Source organism: Emys orbicularis, chromosome 13 (genome assembly GCF_028017835.1).
Source record: "Emys orbicularis isolate rEmyOrb1 chromosome 13, rEmyOrb1.hap1, whole genome shotgun sequence".
Classification (NCBI taxonomy): domain Eukaryota; kingdom Metazoa; phylum Chordata; order Testudines; family Emydidae; genus Emys; species Emys orbicularis.
The window spans coordinates 19,040,871-19,062,764 of NC_088695.1; the positions used below are offsets into that span (position 1 = coordinate 19,040,871).

The window sequence follows — 21,894 nt, forward strand, 5'->3', positions numbered from 1 at the left end:
CTTTATACTTCCATATTCGATAAAGTCCCTTTTCTCAGACAAGTTACTTATTGCCTTTGAATAATTTCCCACTGTAACTAGGGTTGCCAACTTTCTAATTGCAGAAAACCAAACACCCTTGCCCTGTCCCCTGTCCCCTGAGGCATCGCTCCTTCCCCACCCCTTTTCAGAGGCCCCACCCCCACTCATTCCACCCCCCCTCCATTGCTTGCTCTCCCCCACCCTCGCTCACTCACTCATTTTCACTGGGCTGGGGCAGGGTATTGGGGTGCAGAAGGGGGTGAGGACTCTGGCTGGGATTGCAGGCTCTAGGGTGGGGCTGGGGATGAGGGATTTGGGGTGGAGGAGGGGGCTCCGGGCTGGGGCAGGGGGTTGGGGTGCAGGAGGGGTGAGGGCTCCAGCTGTGGGCTCTGGGGTGGGGCTGGGGATGGGGGATTTGGGGTGCAGAAGGGGACTCTGGACTGGGAAAGGGGGTTGGGGCACAAAAGAGGGTTCGGGGTGCAGGCTCCGGGCGGTGCTGACCTCAGGCAACTCCTAGGCAGAGGGGGCCAGGGGGCTCCTCAGGAGCCCCTGCCCGCATTTGCCGCCCCCACAGCTCCCATTGGTCATGGTTCCTGTCCAATGGGAGCTGCAGAGCTGCTGCTTGGGGTGATGCCTGTGGGAAGGGGCAGCAAGCGGAGCCCCCCCCGGCCGCTCCTCCACCTAGGAGTCGGAGGGACATGCCAGCCGCTTCCCGGAACCTGCGTGGAGCCAGGCATGGAGCCTGCCTGCCCCACTGTGCTGCCAACTGGACTTTTAACGGCCCGGTCAGCTGTGCTGACCAGAGCCACCAGGGCCCCTTTTCAACCGGGCGTTCCGGTCAAAAACCAGACGCCTGGCAACCCTAACTCTACCCCATTGTCATGTGGGGGGAATCCAGCATTCACAGACAACTCCCACCATGAGACTGCCCTCCAGTTTCTGGATGAAAATCTCAGGCTATGTCTAAGTTTAAAATGCTGCAGCAGCACAGAGGGGTTCTCCTGTCACTGGAGTTAATCCACCTCCCCAAGAGACGGTAGCTAGGTTAATGGAAGAACTCTTCCGTCACCCTAGCACTGTCTACACCAGGGGTTACGTCAGCTTAATTATGGCCTTGTCTACACTACAGAGTTTTGCTGACAAAAGTAGCCTTGTAGTGTGTACACCTCCACTGTTTTTTTGGCAAAAGCTGTCTTTTTCCGACAAAACTGTAAGTGTACATGAGGCCTCTGTCGCTCAGAGATGTGGATTTTTCACACCCCTGAGCAATGTAGCTATGCCAATGTATGTTTTTGGTGTAGACCAGCCCTCAGTTTTTAAAGGCTTTTGCCTTTTCTTTTCCCTCCTGGCATGGTGACTCATGGCTATTCAGAGAGGGGAACTTCTAGCCTGTGTCTTCCTATTAACTCTAATGGTCCATCGTTGTCTTTTTCTGGGCTGGATAAAGGATGGGCACTTGGAATTGGTTCTGTGTGAACAATGGGCTTGGGAGGTGCCCCTGAGCCCTGACTGCTCCCTGCCCTGTTCTGAGGCGGAGCTGAAGTTTATGAGCATAAGTATTCTATATGCACAAATACATAGTTGTAATCATGGTCTGGATACAGAGATCATAATGCCTATCAAGTTCAGAACATTACAAGCTCTCATAAAAGATCTTACTCGATCTATGTGTATAATACAATGACAATCAATTAATGTAACTGTTCAATTTAACCCTTCTCTTCTCCCCTTGTGGTATCTGGACCCTGATTGTCATAGAGGGCATGCAGATAAATTCTGGAATTGCAAGTCTGTGGAGCACAACACAGGTAATGGAACTTCCTTGTGTCTACTTATTATGACACTGATCCATTCCCACTATTACTAGCTCCAGAAGGTAGAGTTGTATTGTGGGGATGACTTATACCACGTACAAGTATTCCCATTGATATCATTATCATGCATAGGTAGCTAAATGCAAATGTTTATATTTAGTAGAAATTACAGGAGAAATTTGCCTTCGAGAGGTACTTCAGATAAGACAGGACAGTGTCCTTAGTCAATATTTGGGAAGTACATTCTACCACAAGTGGTGACATGAAAAAGCACTAATGTTTTGTCTACATGGGAAAGTTTGGTTTAAGATAATATATGCAGTGTTGGCAATGCTCATGATTGTGTCATGAGTCTCATGGTAATTATTGTTTTTCTTAAAGCCCCAGCTCCTGGAGTCAAGTGGAAATGTGATGATTACAGCCTTCCTTCTGAAAGAAAAATGAAGTTTCTAGCCTTCATGGCTGTGGAGAAAGCTTCAAAATGTGACCCCAGTGCACGCTAATGGCTCAAAAAGCAGAAGGCAAATAAAAAGAACCCCAAAGCTATTATTTTCACATGATCTCATGAAATTTAAAGTCAATCTCATGATTTTTGGTGAGCCTGACTCATGATTTTTGAACATTTGGGGTTGACAATCCTGTGTGTGTTTAAACCAGTACAGTTATACTGATATAAGTCCCTATGGATGCTCATATTCTGGAACAAGGGCCTTTTTTGGTTTAACTTATGTCCTTTGGGAATGGCATTAAGACAACCAAACAAAAAAGCCACTCATTCCAGAATAAGAGTATCCACATGAGGAATTTATCTGTATAACTAGGACTGATTTGATTTAGTTGGGGGTTGGTCCTGCTTTGAGCAGGGGGTTGGACTAGATGACCTCCTGAGGTCCCTTCCAACCCTGACATTCTATGATTCTATGACTGTATAACTGGTAAAACTCTCCAATGTAAACAATCTCCTCACTGGAGAAAGAAGCAAAACAGTGATTGAGAAAGGCAGATGTCATTGGTGGATCAAAGGAAATGGAAGAAATGTTGATGGTAACCCAGGAAATCAGACAGCACTGAAAGTCCTGTGACAGCAAAAGATAAACTTGTGCTATAGGAAAAATACAAAGAACCAATTTGAAATAAAAGTGGTATGTTACAAAACCACAGTCAGAACGTAGGAAATGTTACACTAAAAAACACCGTGAGGTGTGATTGCTTAGCTACAAGCATCAATGAATGATCATTTCTCCATCATTTTTCCCCATTAAAACGATACATTAAATAACACAATGAGATCCATCTGCAGTATGTTTACCCAGGTAAATGATGGAGTGCTAAGCACAATCGGAGTAATACAAATACCATTTTTAAAATAAATCAATGGAGTGGAATTCCACTTCCAGTGGATTACAGGAAAGGGAGCACCCATCAGAAAATCACAAGAGCAGATCCAGCCAATTTCTGAGCTGCTATGAGGCCTAGTGCAGGCATGTCACATGCACATAACTTGCCAAAAAAAAAAAAAAAAAAAACACCCCTCTTTTAAACACCAAAAACATACATGAAAATGATGACAAATTTTAGCTACACTGTTCCTTTAACACCATAGCCCAGGGGGGCTGAGATGAACCATCCTGGGAGAAACACAAGCCCCTCTGCCTGCCCCCCACAACCAGTGGCAGATTAGCCACTGGGTCAACGGGGCCTGCGCCCAGGGGCCATGGCCAATTGAGGGTCAGGCAAAATGGGCACCCCCACACCCCAACCTGATCTGCCTGCCCAGCACTCCTTCCAGGGAGTGGGGGAAGCCCCCGTGCCCGGATCCTGCTCCCCGGCAGGAGTGCCAGGCAGATGGGGCAGGGCAAGAACCCCAACCCCATTTCCCCCAGCAAGAGGTGTGGGGTGGGGACTGCAAGCAGAAGGGAAGGGAGTGGACCCCACTTGCTCTGGCTCAGGGCCCCACAAAACCGTAATCCACCTCTGCCCACAATTTATGTTGGTTGCCACTGCAGGTGGCACATCCCATGTGTGGCAACTTTTCTCCCCTCTGCCCCTCTTTATCCCAGAGTGGTTTCTTCCTTTACCCCACCTATCCACCCACCCCTCCTCTTAGAGCAGGGAGCAGATTCCCATGGCCAGAGAGGGCAGCAGCCTGAGCAAATGTGACTTTTCCAGATCTCCGAAGGGGAAAGGACCAAATTTCCCCGGCGGGAGGGCTAAAAAGACCTGACGTGAAACATTGATGTTAATTTGCAGCCTGGCAGGCCTGAAGGCGGATGGGGGAGGTTCCTGAAGAGGCTTTAGTACATTTCACACCCTCACTTTCCCCCGCCCCTTCTTTCCCTGCAAATAGATGCTCTAGTCTAGGCTTTGGTTACAGCTGGTCCCAAAGGATGGCTGCTGCAGCCCGAGTTGGTATCCAGGGGCACAGGAAACGGCTGGCTCAGCTGAGCGCGGTTGCATCCGGTGCTGGCAGAGGCGAGAGTTTAGGGCTCCCAGATGCTGCCACAATCCCAGTGACAGCAGCTGTGCGCGGCTCCTGACTGGTCAGTGATCGCAGCTGCTAGAAGAAGCTGCTGCTGCCTCCATTGTGAGCCGGGGCTGAGCCGCTGCTGCTCCCCAGCGGGGTCTGTGCGGGGAGAGACCTACACTAACCCGCCTCCGTGCCCAGCCGGGGGGGACTTTCTGCGGTGGCTGCAACCAGTCCCTGGGGCAGCCCCGGGCTCTGCCAACACCAGCCGCTGAGCCGGAGCTTGCAGGTGAGGGGAGAGACCGGGGGGAAGGGCTGGGGCCGGGCAGGAAAGTGACTCTGCACCAACGGCCCCTCCTCGCCCCAGCTCCGCTCGCGGGGGTCTGCGAGTCCCAGAGCTGCTGCCCTCCCTGCCCCCCCCCCCCCCCCCGGCTCTGCTCCCCTGAGCGCCTGCAGGAGCCGAGCCAGCTCCGGGAGAGCGAACGCCCCGGGCCGGGCCAGGGACCGAGTCTCCCAGCCCGAGGGGAGAGGGCAGGAGGGAGACGGGGCAGAGACTGGCAGCGGCAGCAGGAGCAATAGGTGGAGAAGGAGGTTCCCGGCTCCCAGCCCTGCCCAGCCCCATTCCCTGCAGCACCCCGGGGCAGATTAACTTTCCTGGGGAGAAGGGGAGGAGCAGGGAGAGGAAAAGCCAGTTCCTGACTCTGCCTGGTCCCTGCACTGCTGGGGGGATGCGCTGCCCTGGGGACAGTGTCAGGGGGGATCCCCCAGAGCGGCTCCTTTGGTTCGGTTCCTTTCTAGCATTTGGTGAAAGTGTCTTTATGGGTTTAGAGAGACAAGGTGGGGGAGGGGATATCTTTTATTGGACCAACTTCTGTTGGGGAGAGAGAGAAGCTTTGGAGCTGCACAGAGCTCTTCTTCGGGCCTGGGGCTAGGTCTGTACTGTGGTGAAGTGACCAGGCATTTCCCCAGCATTGCAGTCAAGTCTCTTCCTTTGTATACTGCTTGGGTAAGAGCTCTCCCGAGAGACGAGGTTGCCAGGACCCTGCGATAACTGTAGCTGGACAAGCTCAGACAGAGAAAAAGAAAAGTACATGGACCGTCTGCAAGGGCTCTGGGGGCTGTTCTGAGTGTGGAATGAGTGGGGGATGCCAGTGCGATAGGAAGAGACAGACTGGACTCACAGGGGGTGTCTCCACACACACAAAAAATCCCTACAGCAGTAAGTCTGAGAGGCTGGGTCAACCTAGTTGGGCTCACACTCCAGGGCTAACCATAGTGTAGACATTCAGGCTCTGGCTGAGACCCTCCCCTCTCACCAGGTTTCAGAGCATGGGCTCCAGCCTGAGTTGGAATGTCTACACTGCTATATTTAGCCCCATAGTGCAAACCGGAGTCAGTTGACATAGGCTCTGAAACTGGCTGCTGACGGGGGTCTTTTGCTTTGTGGACATCCTGACAGAGACTTTTGTATGAGGGTGGACACAGGGAAGTGGCTGGAGTGGAGAGGGGGTGGTGAGGTAGGGAGGGGTGAGATAGGGAGGGGTTACATGGCTTCTAGCCCCTATCCCACAACCGGGCCGTCTCTTTCTCCTTTTATACAGCAACATCGCTAGGGGTGGAAGGCTTGCATATTTATTGATAAATGTTAGTAAACATCTATTTCACAGACACAAACCAATGAAAAAATATTTCCCTCAATAATACTCAACATTTACAAATAGCCAAAGTAAGAAAAATATGGTTTGAAAACTTCTTAGAGTGAAAAATCCAGTAGTGTAGCCTTTTGAATTAGGCTTGTTACAAATGGACTAGCGAATGTACAGTAAAACAAGGCTTGATTTGTTGATTGAAGGATATTTACTATGTCTGTTCTGACGTGTGATGCTGACAATTTAGGGCTTTTGAAAGCTTTACATTTTGGAATCTGAACATCTGCGGTCTTTAAATAATTGCCTGACCACCCCCCAATTTCATACCACTGTGAAAATGTAAATAGATAAAAATCTGAAAATATGCTTTGATGTTTATTTTAATGTTATCCATCAGTATTGTAACAAAATGAAAATTGAAAGCGACTAACCCAAAATATAGAAGACCGACAACTCTGCTGTAGTTAAGGTTGAGCGTCATTTTCTGTTTAACAGTGGGCTACAGTAGAACCTCACAGTTATGAACACCTCGGGAACGGAGGTTTTTCGTAACTCTGAACAAAACATTGTGGTTGTTCTTTCAAAAGTTTACAACTGAACATTGACTTTAATACAGCTTTGAAACTTTACTATGCAGAAGAAAAATGCTGCTTTCCCTTTATTTTTTTTTAGTAATTTACATTTAACACAGCACTGTATTGTATTTACTTTTTGTCTCTGCTGCTGTCTGATTGTCATAGAAACATAAAATATCAGGGTTGGAAGGGATCTCAGGAGGTCATCTAGTCCAACCCCCTGCTCAAAGCAGGACCAATTCCCAACTAAATCATCCCAGCCAGGGCTTTGTCAAGCCGGGCCTTAAAAACCTCCAAGGAAGGAGACTCCACCACCTCCCTAGGTAACGCATTCCAGTGCTTCACCACCCTCCTAGTGAAATAGTGTTTCCTAATATCCAACCTAGACCTCCCCCACTGCAACTTGAGACCATTGCTCCTTGTTCTGTCATCTGCCACCACTGAGAACAGCCGAGCTCCATCCTCTTTGGAACCCCCCTTCAGGTAGTTGAAAGCAGCTATCAAATCCCCCCTCATTCTTCTCTTCTGGAGACTAAACAATCCCAGTTCCCTCAGCCTCTCCTCATAAGTCATGTGCTCCAGACCCCTAATCATTTTTGTTGCCCTCCGCTGGACTCTTTCCAATTTTTCCACATCCTTCTTGTAGTGTGGGGCCCAAAACTGGACACAGTATTCCAGATGAGGCCTCACCAATGTCGAATAAAGGGTAACGATCACGTTCCTCGATCTGCTGGCAGATCTACTTATACAGCCTAAAATGCCGTTAGCCTTCTTGGCAACAAGAGCACACTGTTGACGCATATCCAGCTTCTCGTCCACTGTGACCCCTAGGTCCTTTTCTGCAGAACTGCTACCTAGCCATTCGGTCCCTAGTCTGTAGCAGTGCATGGGATTCTTCTGTCCTAAGTGCAGGACTCTGCACTTGTCTTTGTTGAACCTCATCTGGTTTTTTTGGCCCAATCCTCTTAATTTGTCTAGGTCCCTCTGTATCCGATCCCTATCCTCTAGTGTATCTACCACGCCTCCCAGTTTAGTGTCATCTGCAAACTTGCTGAGAGTGCAGTCCACACCATCCTCCATATCATTAATAAAAATATTAAACAAAACCGGCCCCAGGACTGACCCTTGGGGCACTCTGCTTGAAACCGGCTGCCAACTAGACATGGAGCCATTGATCACTACCCGTTGAGCCTGACGATCTAGCCAGCTTTCTATCCACCTTACAGTCCATTCATCAAGCCCATACTTCTTTAACTTGGTGGCAAGAATACTGTGGGAGACCGTATCAAAAGCTTTGCTAAAGTCAAGGAATAACACATCCACTGCTTTTCCCCTCATCCACAGAGCCAGTTATCTCATCATAGAAGGCAATTAGGTTAGTCAGGCACGACTTCCCCTTGGTGAATCCATGCTGACTGTTCCTGATCACTTTCCTCTCCTCTAAGTGTTTTAGAATTGATTCCTTGAGGACCTGCTCCATGATTTTTCCAGGGACTGAGGTGAGGCTGACTGGTCTGTAATTCCCCGGATCCTCCTTCTTCCCTTTTTTAAAGATGGGCACTACATTAGCCTTTTTCCAGTCATCTGGGACCTCCCCTGATCGCCATGAGTTTGCAGAGCTATTAGCCTTTATTTTTGAAATCTCATCCGCCAACTCCTTTAGCACCCTCGGATGCAGCGCATCCGGCCCCATGGACTTGTGCACGTCCAGTTTTTCTAAATAGTCCCGAACCACTTCTTTCTCCACAGAGGGCTGGTCACCTTCTCCCCATACTGTGCTGCCCAGTGCAGCAGTCTGGGAGCTGACCTTGTTCGTGAAGACAGAGGCAAAAAAATCATTGAGTACATTAGCTTTTTCCACATCCTCGGTCACTAGGTTGCCTCCCTCATTCAGTAAGGGGCCCACACTTTCCTTGACTTTCTTCTTGTTGCTAACATACCTGAAGAAACCCTTCTTGTTACTCTTAACATCTCTTGCTAGCTGCAACTCCAAGTGTGATTTGGCCTTCCTGATTTCACTCCTGCATGCCTGAGCAATATTTTTATACTCCTCCCTGGTCATTTGTCCAATCTTCCACTTCTTGTAAGCTTCTTTTTTGCGTTTAAGATCAGCAAGGATTTCACTGTTTAGCCAAGCTGGTCGCCTGCCATATTTATTGTGCATACTTCCAGTTCCAAATGAGGTGTGTGGTTGACCGGTCTATTCGTAACTCTGGTGTTCATAACTCTGAGGCTCTACTGTATTCTGAGAGCGATACAACCAATCTTGAATTTCAGATTGTCTTGAAATTTTCTGAGCCTCATATGGGTACTGGGGTAGTGATAGTGTTCAAATCTGGGATCATTTGAGCAAGGGTTTCCTGAGTAGCCCCCCCCCCCCCCCGAAAAAGCAATATTTTACTAAAAAAAAACCCAAGTCTCATTCACCTACCATGTTTTTTTGCACACCTATGGCACTAACCCTTCCTCAAATTGATCTCAGTCACCTGGGGTTTATCTCAACTCAAGCATGGCACCCAGTGCCCTTTTGGGGAAGCCACATTGAAAAAGTTATTAACATTACAGTCTGGAACGTCAGGTCAGCATGTGCCAAAGCGATGCACTTAGCACTGTGAAATTCACATGTGCAGCAAGACCTGTGCACAGTTGAAGCCAGAGGCTTTCCAGGTAGTGACAGGGGGTATACTGTGGTTATGGACCCTGACCCATGAACTGTGTGTTCGAGCCCTGCCCTAAGCAGTTTTCAAGACCGTGTGTCCTGTGCTCCTTGCATTCTACACAGGCTTCTTTTGGAAACTTTTTCCGGAGACCAAACTTTCTGGTTTAAGAGCAATATTAAAGTAGGAGGGAATGGGGCAGATGGGGTGTATGTACCTCACTGTGTTTTTAAACCAAGGTGCACAGATTTTGCATGTCCCTCCCTTCCCAGGATTGGGTCCATGCCAGGATAGGGCTCTGGTCACGGCAGGTTCAGAAAGGGGTAAGAGGTGGCACAACTTCCCTGCCAGAGTCAGAACATCCCCCAGTGTGTGGAGCTCCCTGTGGGACCCACCCATCTCTCAGGAACCATCTGACCCCGCCAAAGGATCTCCAGGAATATTTTCTCCACCCACTCAAGACATCTGCAACTGATGCTGTCTCCGACTAACTAGTCTCACCTGTTTTTCTTTCTGTGGAGCAGTTCCAGTTTCCCAAACGTAATGTGATTTCCTGGCTAGAACCAGAGGCAGAGCCGTGAATCCCAAATCTCCAGGGCTTTGAGGAAAGGAAGATCCTTAAAACATGAACACAGGTAAGGAGTTGGTGAAATGGATGCAGAAATTATCGGTCACTGGAGTTAGTGGCTGGGATTCCCATAAAGGCTTCATGCACGCCCAGGAGCGCCGCCAGCTTTTCTGCCGCCCTAAGCGGCGGAAGGTCCCACCCCGAAATGCTGCCCCCTACAGAGGCAGTCCCGCCACCGAAATACCGCCGCGGTCGCCGCCCTCCAAATTGTAGTGCCCTAGGCGACCGCCTAGGTCGCCTAATGGGTTGCGCCGGCCCTGTGCACGCCCCAGTATTCTGCCTCATCTCACCCAAGTCCTCAGCAGGTATCGTATCTTCATGGCAGGTATTGCTTATGGCTTCCCTTCCACCCTGAGGCCAGGCGGTCACTCCCTTGCCATTAACTTTTTTTTTTTTTTAAGTAAGTGCGGGGGATTTGGCTCCTGATTTTTTCAGTCTCCCCAGCAGTTATTTTGGTTTGTTCCCCCCATTTCCCATTCCCCTTTCTGAGGGTTCCTTTCTCCATGGCAGAGGAAACATTTCATGTCTGGATTCTCTTCCCCAGCAGGTGATGGGATGGTGGGTGAGAACCAGGAAGAGAATCCACAGCAGGAAGGTCCTGAGCAAGTGGAACCATGTGGGACAGTATCAGGAAGATCCAAAGGGGAAGTTTCCTTGAGTCCTGAGCAAGAAGAAGGCCGTGAGACTCAGCGCAGGTCAGAGAGGCAGAAGAGCAACCAGCAAAGGAAGAGACAGGATGAATCCACTTGCCGAGCGAGAAGTTTGGAGGATCCTAGTGAAATCATGGTCCAACAACGAGTCCATATGAAAGAGAAACTGTATAACTGCCCCGAGTGTGGGAAAAGCTTCGCTCAGATATCAAACCTCCTGGTACATCAGAGAATCCACACAAGGGAGAGGCCCTATAAATGCCCTGACTGCGGGGAAAGCTTCACGCGGAACTCGGACATTATTTCCCATCGCTCAGTCCACACAGGAGACAGGCCCTATAGCTGCCTTGAGTGTGGAAAATGCTTTGCTAATTTCTCATCCCTTATTTCACATAGACGAATCCACACAGGGGAGAGACCCTATACGTGCCCCGACTGCGGGAAGAGCTTCAAGCGGAGCTCAGACCTTAGTAAACATCGGAGACTCCACACAGGAGAGACGCCCTATAAATGCCCTGAATGTGGGAAAAGTTTCACTCAGAGCTCAAACCTGGTTTCGCACCAGAGAATCCACACAGGAGAGACACCCTATAAATGCCCCGAGTGTGGGAAAAGCTTCAAACAAAGATTCAGCCTCATCGTACATCAGAGAATCCACATCGGAGAGAGATCCTATAAATGCCCTGACTGCGGGAAAAGGTTTAGTAACAGCTCCCAACTTATTAGACATCGACGAATCCACACAGGAGAGAAGCCCTATAACTGCTCTGAATGTGGGAAAAGCTTCAGTCAGAGCTGGGGAGTCCTTAGACATCAGAGAATCCATTCAGCAGAGACACCCTATAAATGTTCTGTCTGTGGGAAAAGCTACAAGGGGAAGGATTCGCTGAAGTCACATCAGAAAGTGCACACAGCATAGAAGGTTTCAGGAGCTCTCCCTGTGGGGCAATGGGTCTCTGCCCTCTGGAAGCAGGTTTCATCTGAGGATGGTCTGGGTAGGGAAAGCAGGCTGGTGGCTGGTCTGGGTTTCAGTGGGGGGTGGTTGGTTAGGGGCCGGGGAGGAGGAAACACTGGGTACTTGGTAGATGGGGCATTTTAGGGTCTGGGGGGAGCAGGTGATGGTATCAGTGGGGAGACATTTCTGTGGCTTTCACACACACTTTCCAATGTAGAGAAGAGACAAAAATCCCCCTTGTAGTTTGTCTGAGTTGTCCCTGCAGCTCCTAAGGCCCCTCAAGGTGAGGGCAGGGGGACGTTTTTGAAGGGAGCAGCAAGGGGCCCTGCAGGACTGTAGTTCATAGAATCATAGGACTGGAAGGGACCTTGAGAAGTCATCTAGTCCAGTCCCCTGCACTCGTGGCAGAACCAAGTAGACCATCCCTGATAGGTGTTTAGAGATTTTTTTAAGAGCAGGTTAGACAATGATGGAGATTCCACAGCCTCCCTAGGCAATTTATTCCAGTGTGTAACCACCCTGACAGTTAAGAAGTTTTTCCTAATGTCCCACGTAAACCTCCCTTGCTGCAATTTAAGCCCATTTCTTCTTGTCCTGTCCTCAAAGGTTAAGAAGAACAATTTTTCTCCCTCCTCCTTGTAACAACCTTTTAAGTACTTGAAAACTGTTCTCATGTCCCCTCTGTCTTCTCTTTTGCAGACTAAACAAACCCAATTTTTTTCAATCTTCCCTCATAGGTCATGTTTTCTAGACCTTTAATCATTTTTGTTGCCCTTCTCTAGACTTGCTCCAATTTGTCCACATCTTTCCTGAAATGTGGCACCCAGAGCACATGCTGATTAGGCCTCAACTGGAATAGAGTGGAAGAATTACTTCTCGTGTCTTGCTTACTTACAATTAGTTATAAAATAGCAAGAGCTGCCTATCTGAAGCGACAGGATGTCAGAGTGATGCTCAATTTATTTGGTGTCTCTGCAGCTGCAGGGAGGCAGGGGACGGAGACCGGAAAACTCATAGGAATACATTCCCCCGAAAGGATTCCGCTGTCCCAGTGTGGGCAGGATGGTGTAATAGAGCAGGGGGTATCGGTTCTCTGGACTCCTAGGATCTCGTCTCAAATCTGAGTGGAGCAAGGGCAGAGAGCCTGGCAGTCAGGGCTCCTGGGTTCGATACCCAATTCTGCTAGTGTCCCCTTGTGCGATCATGGTTCACTCACTTCCTTTCCTCTCTGGGGGTCTGTTCCTCCCATCTCTACAATGGGGATAATAGCAGATGCCCACCTCCGTGTGGAGTCGTGAGGGGTTGCTGATCACGTGGTGTTCAGTGGCTCAGGAGGACAGAGGTGCCAAGAGAGGGAAAATGTCATTATTATTATTACTGTATTGTATTAGTCTCTGACACTCCTGTCCCTTCCCAGCTCTCTCTGTTGGGGGATGGTTTTCCTGAGTTAGCTAGAGTCCCTTGTCCATGTTTTCAGGCAGGGGATTATGCTGAAATAGCTTCCCGGGAAGGGATTCTCCCCTCTTCTCTGGACAGAGGGTGGGGGAGATGGGCTCTCATGGGTCTGTTTCAAGTTTCAGGGAATCTTTGACCTTTTTACCTCACTAGGTTTCTTTTTTGCCCAAATAAATGTCTAATAAAACATTCCTGGTCTGTTCTGGTCCCCCAAGAATTTCCTTCATTTTTGGGCTCTAGGGCCAGGGGAAAAGTTCCCCAGACCTGTTCAGTTTCCTTCCTGAGGAGGAATCACTTACTCCCCAGCCCTTCTGCTGACATCTCTTGTGAGGTCTAAAGGTTTAATTTCAGGAGAGGGCCATGCAGCTCTCAGAGAACTCGGCTAATTTACCTTCTTCGTGTTTCTGGACCATGTTGCAATCTGAAAAAAACAAGCGAGTGCTGTGTACTTTGCATGGGTTTTATTAGAAAATATAATCAAGCAAATATGTAGATTAAACAAACACATAACTGAGGCTAAAACTATTATAACTTCACTAACCTCAGATGGAGTTGATCATGGTATTGTTTCAAATTTACAACTGAGATTGAGTCAATACATCACTGGATTAACAATGCTGGGGTTTTTTGGATCATCGATTTCAGATTGAATTAATAATGCAGGTACTCAAATCCTGAGGCTGATGAAAGAATCGCTTTTCGTTAATCCTGCAGCAGGAGACCGGAGGAGGTGGCTTTAATCTAACACCCTCCGTGACGGATGCAAGACCTTGGAAGCATGGAAACATAAAAGACTATTGTAATGATATGTGCCATTGGCATTTTGTATCTATAAATGTTGTATGTACCTTTGGGAAGTAGGGATTATAAGATTGCGCCATGGGGGAGGCTAACTGAGCTTCTCCAGGAACTAAATCCAGTGATGGTTAATTACTGAAGATCCCAGGGCAGGTAAACAGCCCAAGAGCAGCACCACCTCCTGGGCTGAATTGCATAGACTGGCTCAGACCAGGTTCAAGAGGCCCAGGAGTCAAAGAAGGAGCTTGTGGTATAAAAGGCCAGCCTGAACTGATGGAAATCCCTTGTTATGAGATAGTAGCCAAGAGGGCAAAACCCTGCTTGAAGGACTGGAAAGCTAAGAGGGTCTCCCTGTGGAAGACGGCTGACAGCTGATAAGCTAGCATGCACACAGACTGGTGGTTGTTTTATGATATGTGTTCTCTGTAATGTTTTTGTCCTAAAATAAATGTACGGTGCTCCATGAAAGCTGGCTGGTCACTGTAACCCTGAAAGTCCCTTCTGAAGTCTCCCAAATCCCCTTCTCACCCCGACAGGTGCCAGCATAACGTTCATGTTTAGCTCCCGACCGTTCGTTCCTCCCAGTGGCTGCAGTGGAGACAACTCAGGTAGGGGATTTTCAGGGACTTGCTGGGGGGTTCATCCTGGAGCCAAATTTCCAGCCCCAGATTCGCCCAGCCCCATCAGGTAGGAATAGGGCTCAAGGTATTTACCAGACTCTCACTGCCAGAGGTGGATACCACAGATAAATGAAGAACCACCCAGCAAGACCCATGGTTGATGCCCATTCCCCACATGCACCCTGGTAGCATTTGACTATCATGTGTTCCATGCATTTGGGAAGTTCATCTGCTTTAACAGTGCTGAGGTCCCAGGAGCCCAATGGTGCAGGACAAACTATCAAAAGTAACAGCACCAAGAACAACCAGTCATATTTAGCTGTGACACCATAACCAATCAGCTGCAGGGATCCTCTGTGAAGGGGTCTGTCTCATCACTCGTCTCCTGAAACATGCCATAGCCTCACGTGGATGTTTGGAAAATAGATACACCCAGCAGCAGCAGCCAGGGCAGTAGAAAATCGGAGATCAGGAATGCTATCCCTGGCTCTGGGAAGATGGTGTGGTGTACTGGTTAGAGTAGGGTAACCAGATGTCCCGATTTTATAGGGACAATCCCAATTTTGGGGTCTTTTTCTTATATAGGCTCCTATTACCCCACACCGCCTGTCCCGATTTTTCACACTTGCTGTCTGGTCACCCTAGGTTAGAGGTAGGCTCACAAAAGCACTTATTTGTGGAACAATCAATCTGAAAGGCAGCCTGGCCGAGTGGCTAAAATCTAGCTCTAGCAGATTGGTGATCTGGAGTAAAATCCTGGCTCCCTTGAAGCCTGTTTGAAAAAAACCATCAATTTCAGTGGGGCCGGAATTCACCAGTGGGGTCTATTGCCACCTCTGTCTGAACTGACCTGGTGCAATCTTTCTGTTCATTTATTTGTAAAGTGAGCAGGTGGCAGCTCATGCGTGTTGTTAAATCAGGGGCTTCCTGTCTCTCTGCCTGTCCAACACAGACAGGCTCTCCCTCCCCAACCCTCCTCACAGAGGGGTGCACTGTGGAGTGGGCCCCTCTGATGAGAAGCTGGGCAGAGGACAGGGCCGTCCTTAGGATTTATGGTGCCCTAGGCGGGATTATTAAACTGGTGCCCCTGTGCCTGACTTGCTCTTAACAACACAAACATAAGCTTACAGTATTGGAAAACTTGCCACATGCATGTTATTAAACCCAGTTTAACTTAATTAAGCACACTGTAATGCTGATGGACTAGCACTAAAGAAGTAGCGCTATAGAAAAAATTCTGATTTGACAGAATGATGCAAATAATATAATTTTTTTAATTTGTCAACATTTTATTGGAAATTTATATGAAGAAGTATTGAAACAAGGATTTGTTTTTAATTAAAAGCAATCTTTCTGGCTTTTTTGGCGCAAAAGCAGTAATAATGTCATTGTATGACAAAGACAAAGTGATGTCTTGTTCGATTGCAGGAATAGCAAGACCAGTCAAGCGTTCCTGACTTATTGTAGAATGGAGATAGTTTTTAATGAGCTTTAGTTTTGAGAAACTCCGTTCTCCTGATGCTACTGTTACAGGAATTGTCGGTAGAATACGAGTGGCAATGTACACATTGGGATATATGTCAACAAGTTTGCTGGTATGAATAAACTGTACAATGTCCATCACTGATTTTGCATGTGGCAACATTGGTGACAGTGTACTCAATTCTTCGTACGGTTCAAGTCCATTTAAATCAAAACTATCACCGTGCTTCAGGAGGCTCTCTAGGTTCTTGCGCTGTGACCTTGAGCTAGTGTGAAGACACCTCACAAGGCGCTCCGCCCTGACTGAGACACAATAGAGTTGGAAACCCATGTCATTTTTACAAAGCCACTTTTTAGTTTTAAATGTATAGTGGGCATCAGTCTTAGGCCTGGTCTACACTAGGCTTTTATGTCGAATTTAGCGCCGTTACATCGAATTAACCCTGCACCCGTCCACACCACGAAGCTATTTAGTTCGACATAGAGCTCTCTTAAATTCGACTTCTGTACTCCTCCAAAACGAGAGGAGTAGCGCTAAATTCGAAATGGCCATATCGAATTAGGCTAGGTGTGGATGGAAATCGACGGTAATAGCTCCGGGAGCTATCCCACAGTGCACCACTCTGTTGACGCTCTGGACAGCAGTCCGAGCTCGGATGCTCTGATCAGCCACACAGGAAAAGCCCCGGGAAAATTTGAATTCCTTTTCCTGTCTGGCCAGTTTGAATCTCATTCCCTGTTTGGACAGCGTGGCGAGCTCAGCAGCACTGGCAACGATGCAGAGCTCTCCAGCAGAGATGGCCATGCAATCTAATAGAAGGAGGGCCCCAGCATGGACTGATCGGGAAGTCTTGGATCTCATCGCTGTGTGGGGCGATGAGTCCGTGCTTTCAGAGCTGCGCTCCAAAAGACGGAATGCAAAGATCTACGAGAAGATCTCTAAAGCCATGGCAGAGAGAGGATACAGCCGGGATGCAACGCAGTGCCGCGTGAAAATCAAGGAGCTGAGACAAGGCTACCAAAAAACCAAAGAGGCAAACGGACGCTCCGGATCCCATCCCCACACATCCCGTTTCTACGAGGCACTGCATTCCATCCTAGGTGCGGCCGCCACCACTACCCCACCACTGACCGTGGACTCTGAGGATGGGATATTGTCCGCGGCAGGTTCCTCGTCGGACATGTTAGCGGACGGGGAAGATGAAGAAGGAGATGAGGAGGACGAGGCAGTCGACAGCGCTGGCACCGCTGATTTCCCCGACAGCCAGGAGCTCTTCATCACCCTTACCGAGATCCCCTACCAACCGTCCCCATCCCTTACCCCGGAGACAGAATCAGGGGAAGGATCAAGCAGTGAGTGCTTTAAATATCTAAACATTTATTTTTACAAGAACTAGAATATTTATAATATTAACAATGGCTGTTTATTAAAGTGCTTAAACATGTAAACAATTAACTGCAAAAAAACTGGAATATTTACAATCGTAACAAAGGGTTTTTCATGATTTGTCTGCCTTAGGCTCTTCACAATTTAGTCCCAAGTATTTAAAATTTTTTTTACAATGTCCGGTAAGTCATGATTATGCTGCCCAAGACGCTCCACTCTTTAGTCCCAGTGCACCTACGCGAAAATCCGGTCAATATGGCCGGGGATGGAGGCGAAATCCTCATAGGAGAACTCCTCGTAGGTCTCAAGAAGGTACATTTCCAGCCTGTTCATCAGGTTCCTGGGTAGGGCGATCTTAGTGGGCCCTCCGTGGTAGGACACGTTACCGCGCCACGACACCATCAGATAGTCTGGTATCATCGCCCTGCAGAGCATAGCGGCAAACGGCCCTGGTTTCTGAAGGCTTTCTCGAAACATCCTTTCCCTCTGGGACTCCGAGATCCTCAGCAGGGTGATGTCGCTCATTACGCCCTGCTTTGAATTAGGGAGGGGAATGTTAGTATTGGGACTGCTTTACAGCCACGCGGTGGAGGGAGAGGGGCAGCATACAGGGATCTTTCCCTGGAACAGCCGCGAGGGGGTGGGACAGGGGCATAGTTCATGCTGTCCTGATTGCTGGCAGCAGAGACTGGCATTGCTTTCAATGTGAAAGGAGGCCAGTGCTACTAGTACAGTTTTAAGCAGCCAGAAGTCTACGGCTTACCATGATTGCACGCTACAGAAGTTCAGGTGTCCTGCCACGCTTCTCAGATAACTGCAAGACCACTGCAGGACCCCAGGCACTGAAGGCGATGGCCGAAAATTCGACCTTGTCCTGAGTGCGCATGTGAGAGGTGCAGTGCATGGTCTTGTTCACAGAGAAAGACTAGGTTCTTTGTACACAACTTCATTTATCTGTCTCAGGAATTCACTCCATTTTTCCCATTCACACAGACACATCTGCGACTGTCTCCCAACCCAGCCTGTCAGCACACTCCCAGAGGCTAGCGCAGATTAGGAGGAGGAAGAAGAAGACGCGGGAGGACATGTTCTCAGAACTAATGAGCTGTTCCCGAGCCCAGGCAGCCCAGCAGACACAGTGGAGGGAGAACTTGTCCCAAATGCACCGAGCAGTCATGGAACGGGAGGAGAGGTGGCGTCAGGAGGACCAGCAGGCTACTGAAAAGCTGCTTGGACTTCTGAGGGAGCAAACGGACACGCTCCGGCGCCTTGTGGATGTTCTGCAAGACCGGAGGCAGGAGGACAGAGCCCCGCTGCGGTCTATCTCTAACCGCCCTCCCCCGCCACCAAGTCCCACACCCCCCTCACCCAAAGTACAAAGAAGGAGGGGCGGCAAGGGCCGTTAAAACTTTCAGTCAACCCCTGCAGACTGCTCTAGCACTAGAAGGCTCTCATTCCCCAAAATTTTAAAAGTCCTTTCCTACACACCTCACAGAAGCCCCCGTGCAAGTTTCAACCCCCACGTTTCATGTCTGGTTCATAATAAAATATTCGTTTCTGTTAATTACTGTTTCCATGATTTTATTTTGGAGGAGAGTCTGTCTGAACGAGGGGAAGGGGCATGGTAATTGGACAGGACAGTCACCTTTACCAGGGTACAGAGGCGGGGTCAGGTCCAGGATCAGGACACATACCCAGTGCAGTGACTAGTGACCCTGTTCAATCTGGGAGGTGGTTTTCGTGTTCTGGGGGGGGGGGTTGCTCTGTGACTTTGTGGCGGGGGAGGGCAGTTACAGATCTAATGCATCACAGAGCCCCGCAGCAGGGGAGCTGTAACCCTCCTCCCCCTGCCAGACAGTCACATAGCCGACACATACACGCTGTCCCGCCCAGGAGGGCTGGCAGGCTCTGTTGAAACAACCAGTCCACCACTGCGGAACCCGTCATTCCTGGAGTTTAGAAGCATCATTTGCATCACAACAGTAAACCCGCACCCCGCCACAGTCTGCGTCCCAGGTTTAAAACATTCCCGCGAAAACAGTAATAAAGACAACGGTGTTCATTAACAAAACAGAACAGATTTTATTTTTTGGGAAGGGGGTGAAGGGGGTATGTAACTGGAGAGGATAGTCAACGGTAACTGGGTAAAGAAACGGTGGCAAGTTCAGGTTCTGAGTCCACAAACTTAAAATTCACTGGTGACCCTGCTCAGTCTGGAAACTGTCTTTCAAAGCCTCCCGGATGCACAGTGCGTCCCGCTGGGCTCTTCTAATCTCCCGGCTGTCTGGCTGGGAGTAATCAGCAGCCAGGCGATTTGCCTCAACCTCCCACCCCACCATAAAGGTCTCCCCCTTGCTCTCACAGAGATTGTGGAGCACACAGCAAGCTGCAATAACAATGGGGATATTGGTTTCGCTGAGATCACAACGAGTCAGTAAGCTTCTCCATCTCCCCTTGAGACGGCCAAAAGCACACTCCACCACCATTCTGCACTTGCTGAGCCGGTAGTTGAACAGTTCTTTTTCTGTGTCCAGGGCGCCAGTATAGGGCTTCATGAGCCAGGGCAGTAGCGGGTATGCTGGGTCCCCGAGGATCACTGTAGGCATCTCCACATCCCCAAGAGTTATTTTGTGGTCCGGGAAGTAAATACCTTCCTGCAGCCTTCTAAACAGACCAGAGTTCCTGAACACGCGAGCGTCATGAACCTTGCCCGGCCATCCAACGTTGATGTTAGTAAAACGTCCCTTATGGTCCACCAGTGCTTGCAGCACCATTGAAAAGTAGCCCTTTCGGTTGATGTACTGGCTGGCCTGGTGGTCCGGTCCCAGGATAGGGATGTGAGTCCCATCTATAGCCCCACCGCAGTTTGGGAATCCCATCGCGGCGAAGCCATCTATGATGGCCTGCGCGTTTCCCAGGGTCACTACCTTTGACAGCAGTACCTTCACGATTGCCTTGGCTACTTGCATGACAACAACCCCCACGGTAGACTTGCCCACGCCAAACTGGTTCGCGACTGACCGGTAGCTGTCCGGCGTTGCAAGCTTCCAGAGGGCTATGGCCACTCGCTTCTGGACAGTCAGGGCTGCTCGCATCCGGGTGTCCTTGCGCTTCAGGGCAGGGGACAGCAACTCACAAAGTTCGAGGAAAGTCCCCTTCCGCATGCGAAAGTTTCGCAGCCACTGGGATTCATCCCAGACCTGAAGCACTATGCGGTCCCACCAGTCCGTGCTTGTTTCACGGGCCCAGAATCGCCGTTCCACAGTATCCACAAGACCCATTGCCACCGTGATGTCCTCGGCACTGGGTGTCGTGGTTTCAGACAGGCGTGTGCTACTCTCGGAGTTCAGGTCCTGACCCCGGTGCCGTAGCCTCCTCGCCTGATTTCTCTCTATCTGCCTCAGTGAAAGGTCGATGATGAGCTGCGATGCGTTGACAACGGCCACAACTGCAGCGATGGTCACAGCGGGATCCATGCTCACAGTGCTGTGGCGTCCGCGCTGTCACTGACCAGAAAAGTGCGCGAACTGATTTCCCGCCGGCGCTTTCAGGGAGGGAGGGCGGGAGTGACGGTTGGATGACGACAGTTACCCAAAAGCACCCTCGACACATTTTTTTACCCAGAAGGCAATGGCGGCTCGACCCAGAATTCCAATGGGCAACGGGGACTGCGGGAACTGTGGGATAGCTGCCCACAGTGCACCGCTTCCAATGTCGACGCTTGCCCCGTTAGTGTGGACTGACAAAGTCGAATTACTGTCCTTAGTGTGGACACACACGTTCGACTTTGTAATATCGATTCCACATATTCGATTTAACTAAAATCGAACTACTCTCGTAGTGTAGACATACCCTTAATGTTAGTTACAACTCTATATCAACCTTCTACTGTAAATCGATCAATGGCATTATCCAGTTTAATAAGCTGGGTTTCCGAGCAGTGGGGAAATATAACCCCTAGTTTTACTCCTAGGTAAAGCACAAAGTGACCAAAATGAAGTCAGCACAGAATCATCTCATCTACATTAAGGTAGCACAGAAATGTTACACAAGTCCTATTGTGCCTTATTTTTGTTTGGAAAGACATTAGCAATAGCAGCACATTTTGGGCACTGCCAGAAATACATGATAAATCACTGCCTCTAAAGTTCCATCAAAAACTGACATTTTCACAGCTCTCGCATGATCTGCTGCACAGATTCCTCACAAGGAAGTGTCCCTGGCCTTTTTAACTCATATTAACCATGTATTTACTTTATGAAAGTTGGACAAAACATTGTGAAAATGTAAGACATTGGCTGCCCAACCTCTGGGCTGGCAAAAGCTATACTGACTCACTGGGAAAAAAAGCAAGAGAATCTTAGTACAACATATGGTCACTCTCTACCAGGGGTCGGCAACCTTTCAGAAGTGGTGTGCCAAGTTCACTGTAATTTAAGGTTTCCCATGCCAGTAATACATTTTAACATTTGTAGAAGGTCTCTCTATGTCTATATTATATAAATAAACTATTGTTGTATTTAAAGTAAATAAGGTTTTTAAAATATTTAAGAAGCTTCATTTAAAATCAAATTAAAATGCAGATCTTATCAATTTAGTGTGATCCTTGCCTGGGATCCTTGTCTGGGGTTCCAGCCACCAGCCCCGCTCAGCCCACTGCTGGTCTTGGGTCCAGCTACTGGCCCTACTCAACCCACTGCCGGTCTGGGATTCCATTCACTCAGCCGGCAGCAGGCTGA

At 49.0% G+C, this 21,894-nt stretch overlaps 2 protein-coding genes across 2 annotated transcripts in view; one reads left to right on the plus strand and one right to left on the minus strand.

Annotated features, from left to right (window-relative positions):
• The window catches only part of LOC135887555 (zinc finger protein 883-like), a 99,050-nt gene that overhangs the window by 25,439 nt on the left and 51,717 nt on the right, over positions 1–21,894 (minus strand). The window lies entirely within an intron of this gene.
• Positions 9,806–21,894, plus strand: part of LOC135888089 (zinc finger protein 271-like) — a 29,108-nt gene continuing 17,019 nt past the window's right edge. The window contains exons 1-2 of the mRNA XM_065415901.1: positions 9,806–9,815; positions 10,356–11,362. Coding sequence (XP_065271973.1) covers positions 9,806–9,815; positions 10,356–11,362 — 1,017 coding nt within the window. The remainder of the gene's footprint in view (positions 9,816–10,355; positions 11,363–21,894) is intronic.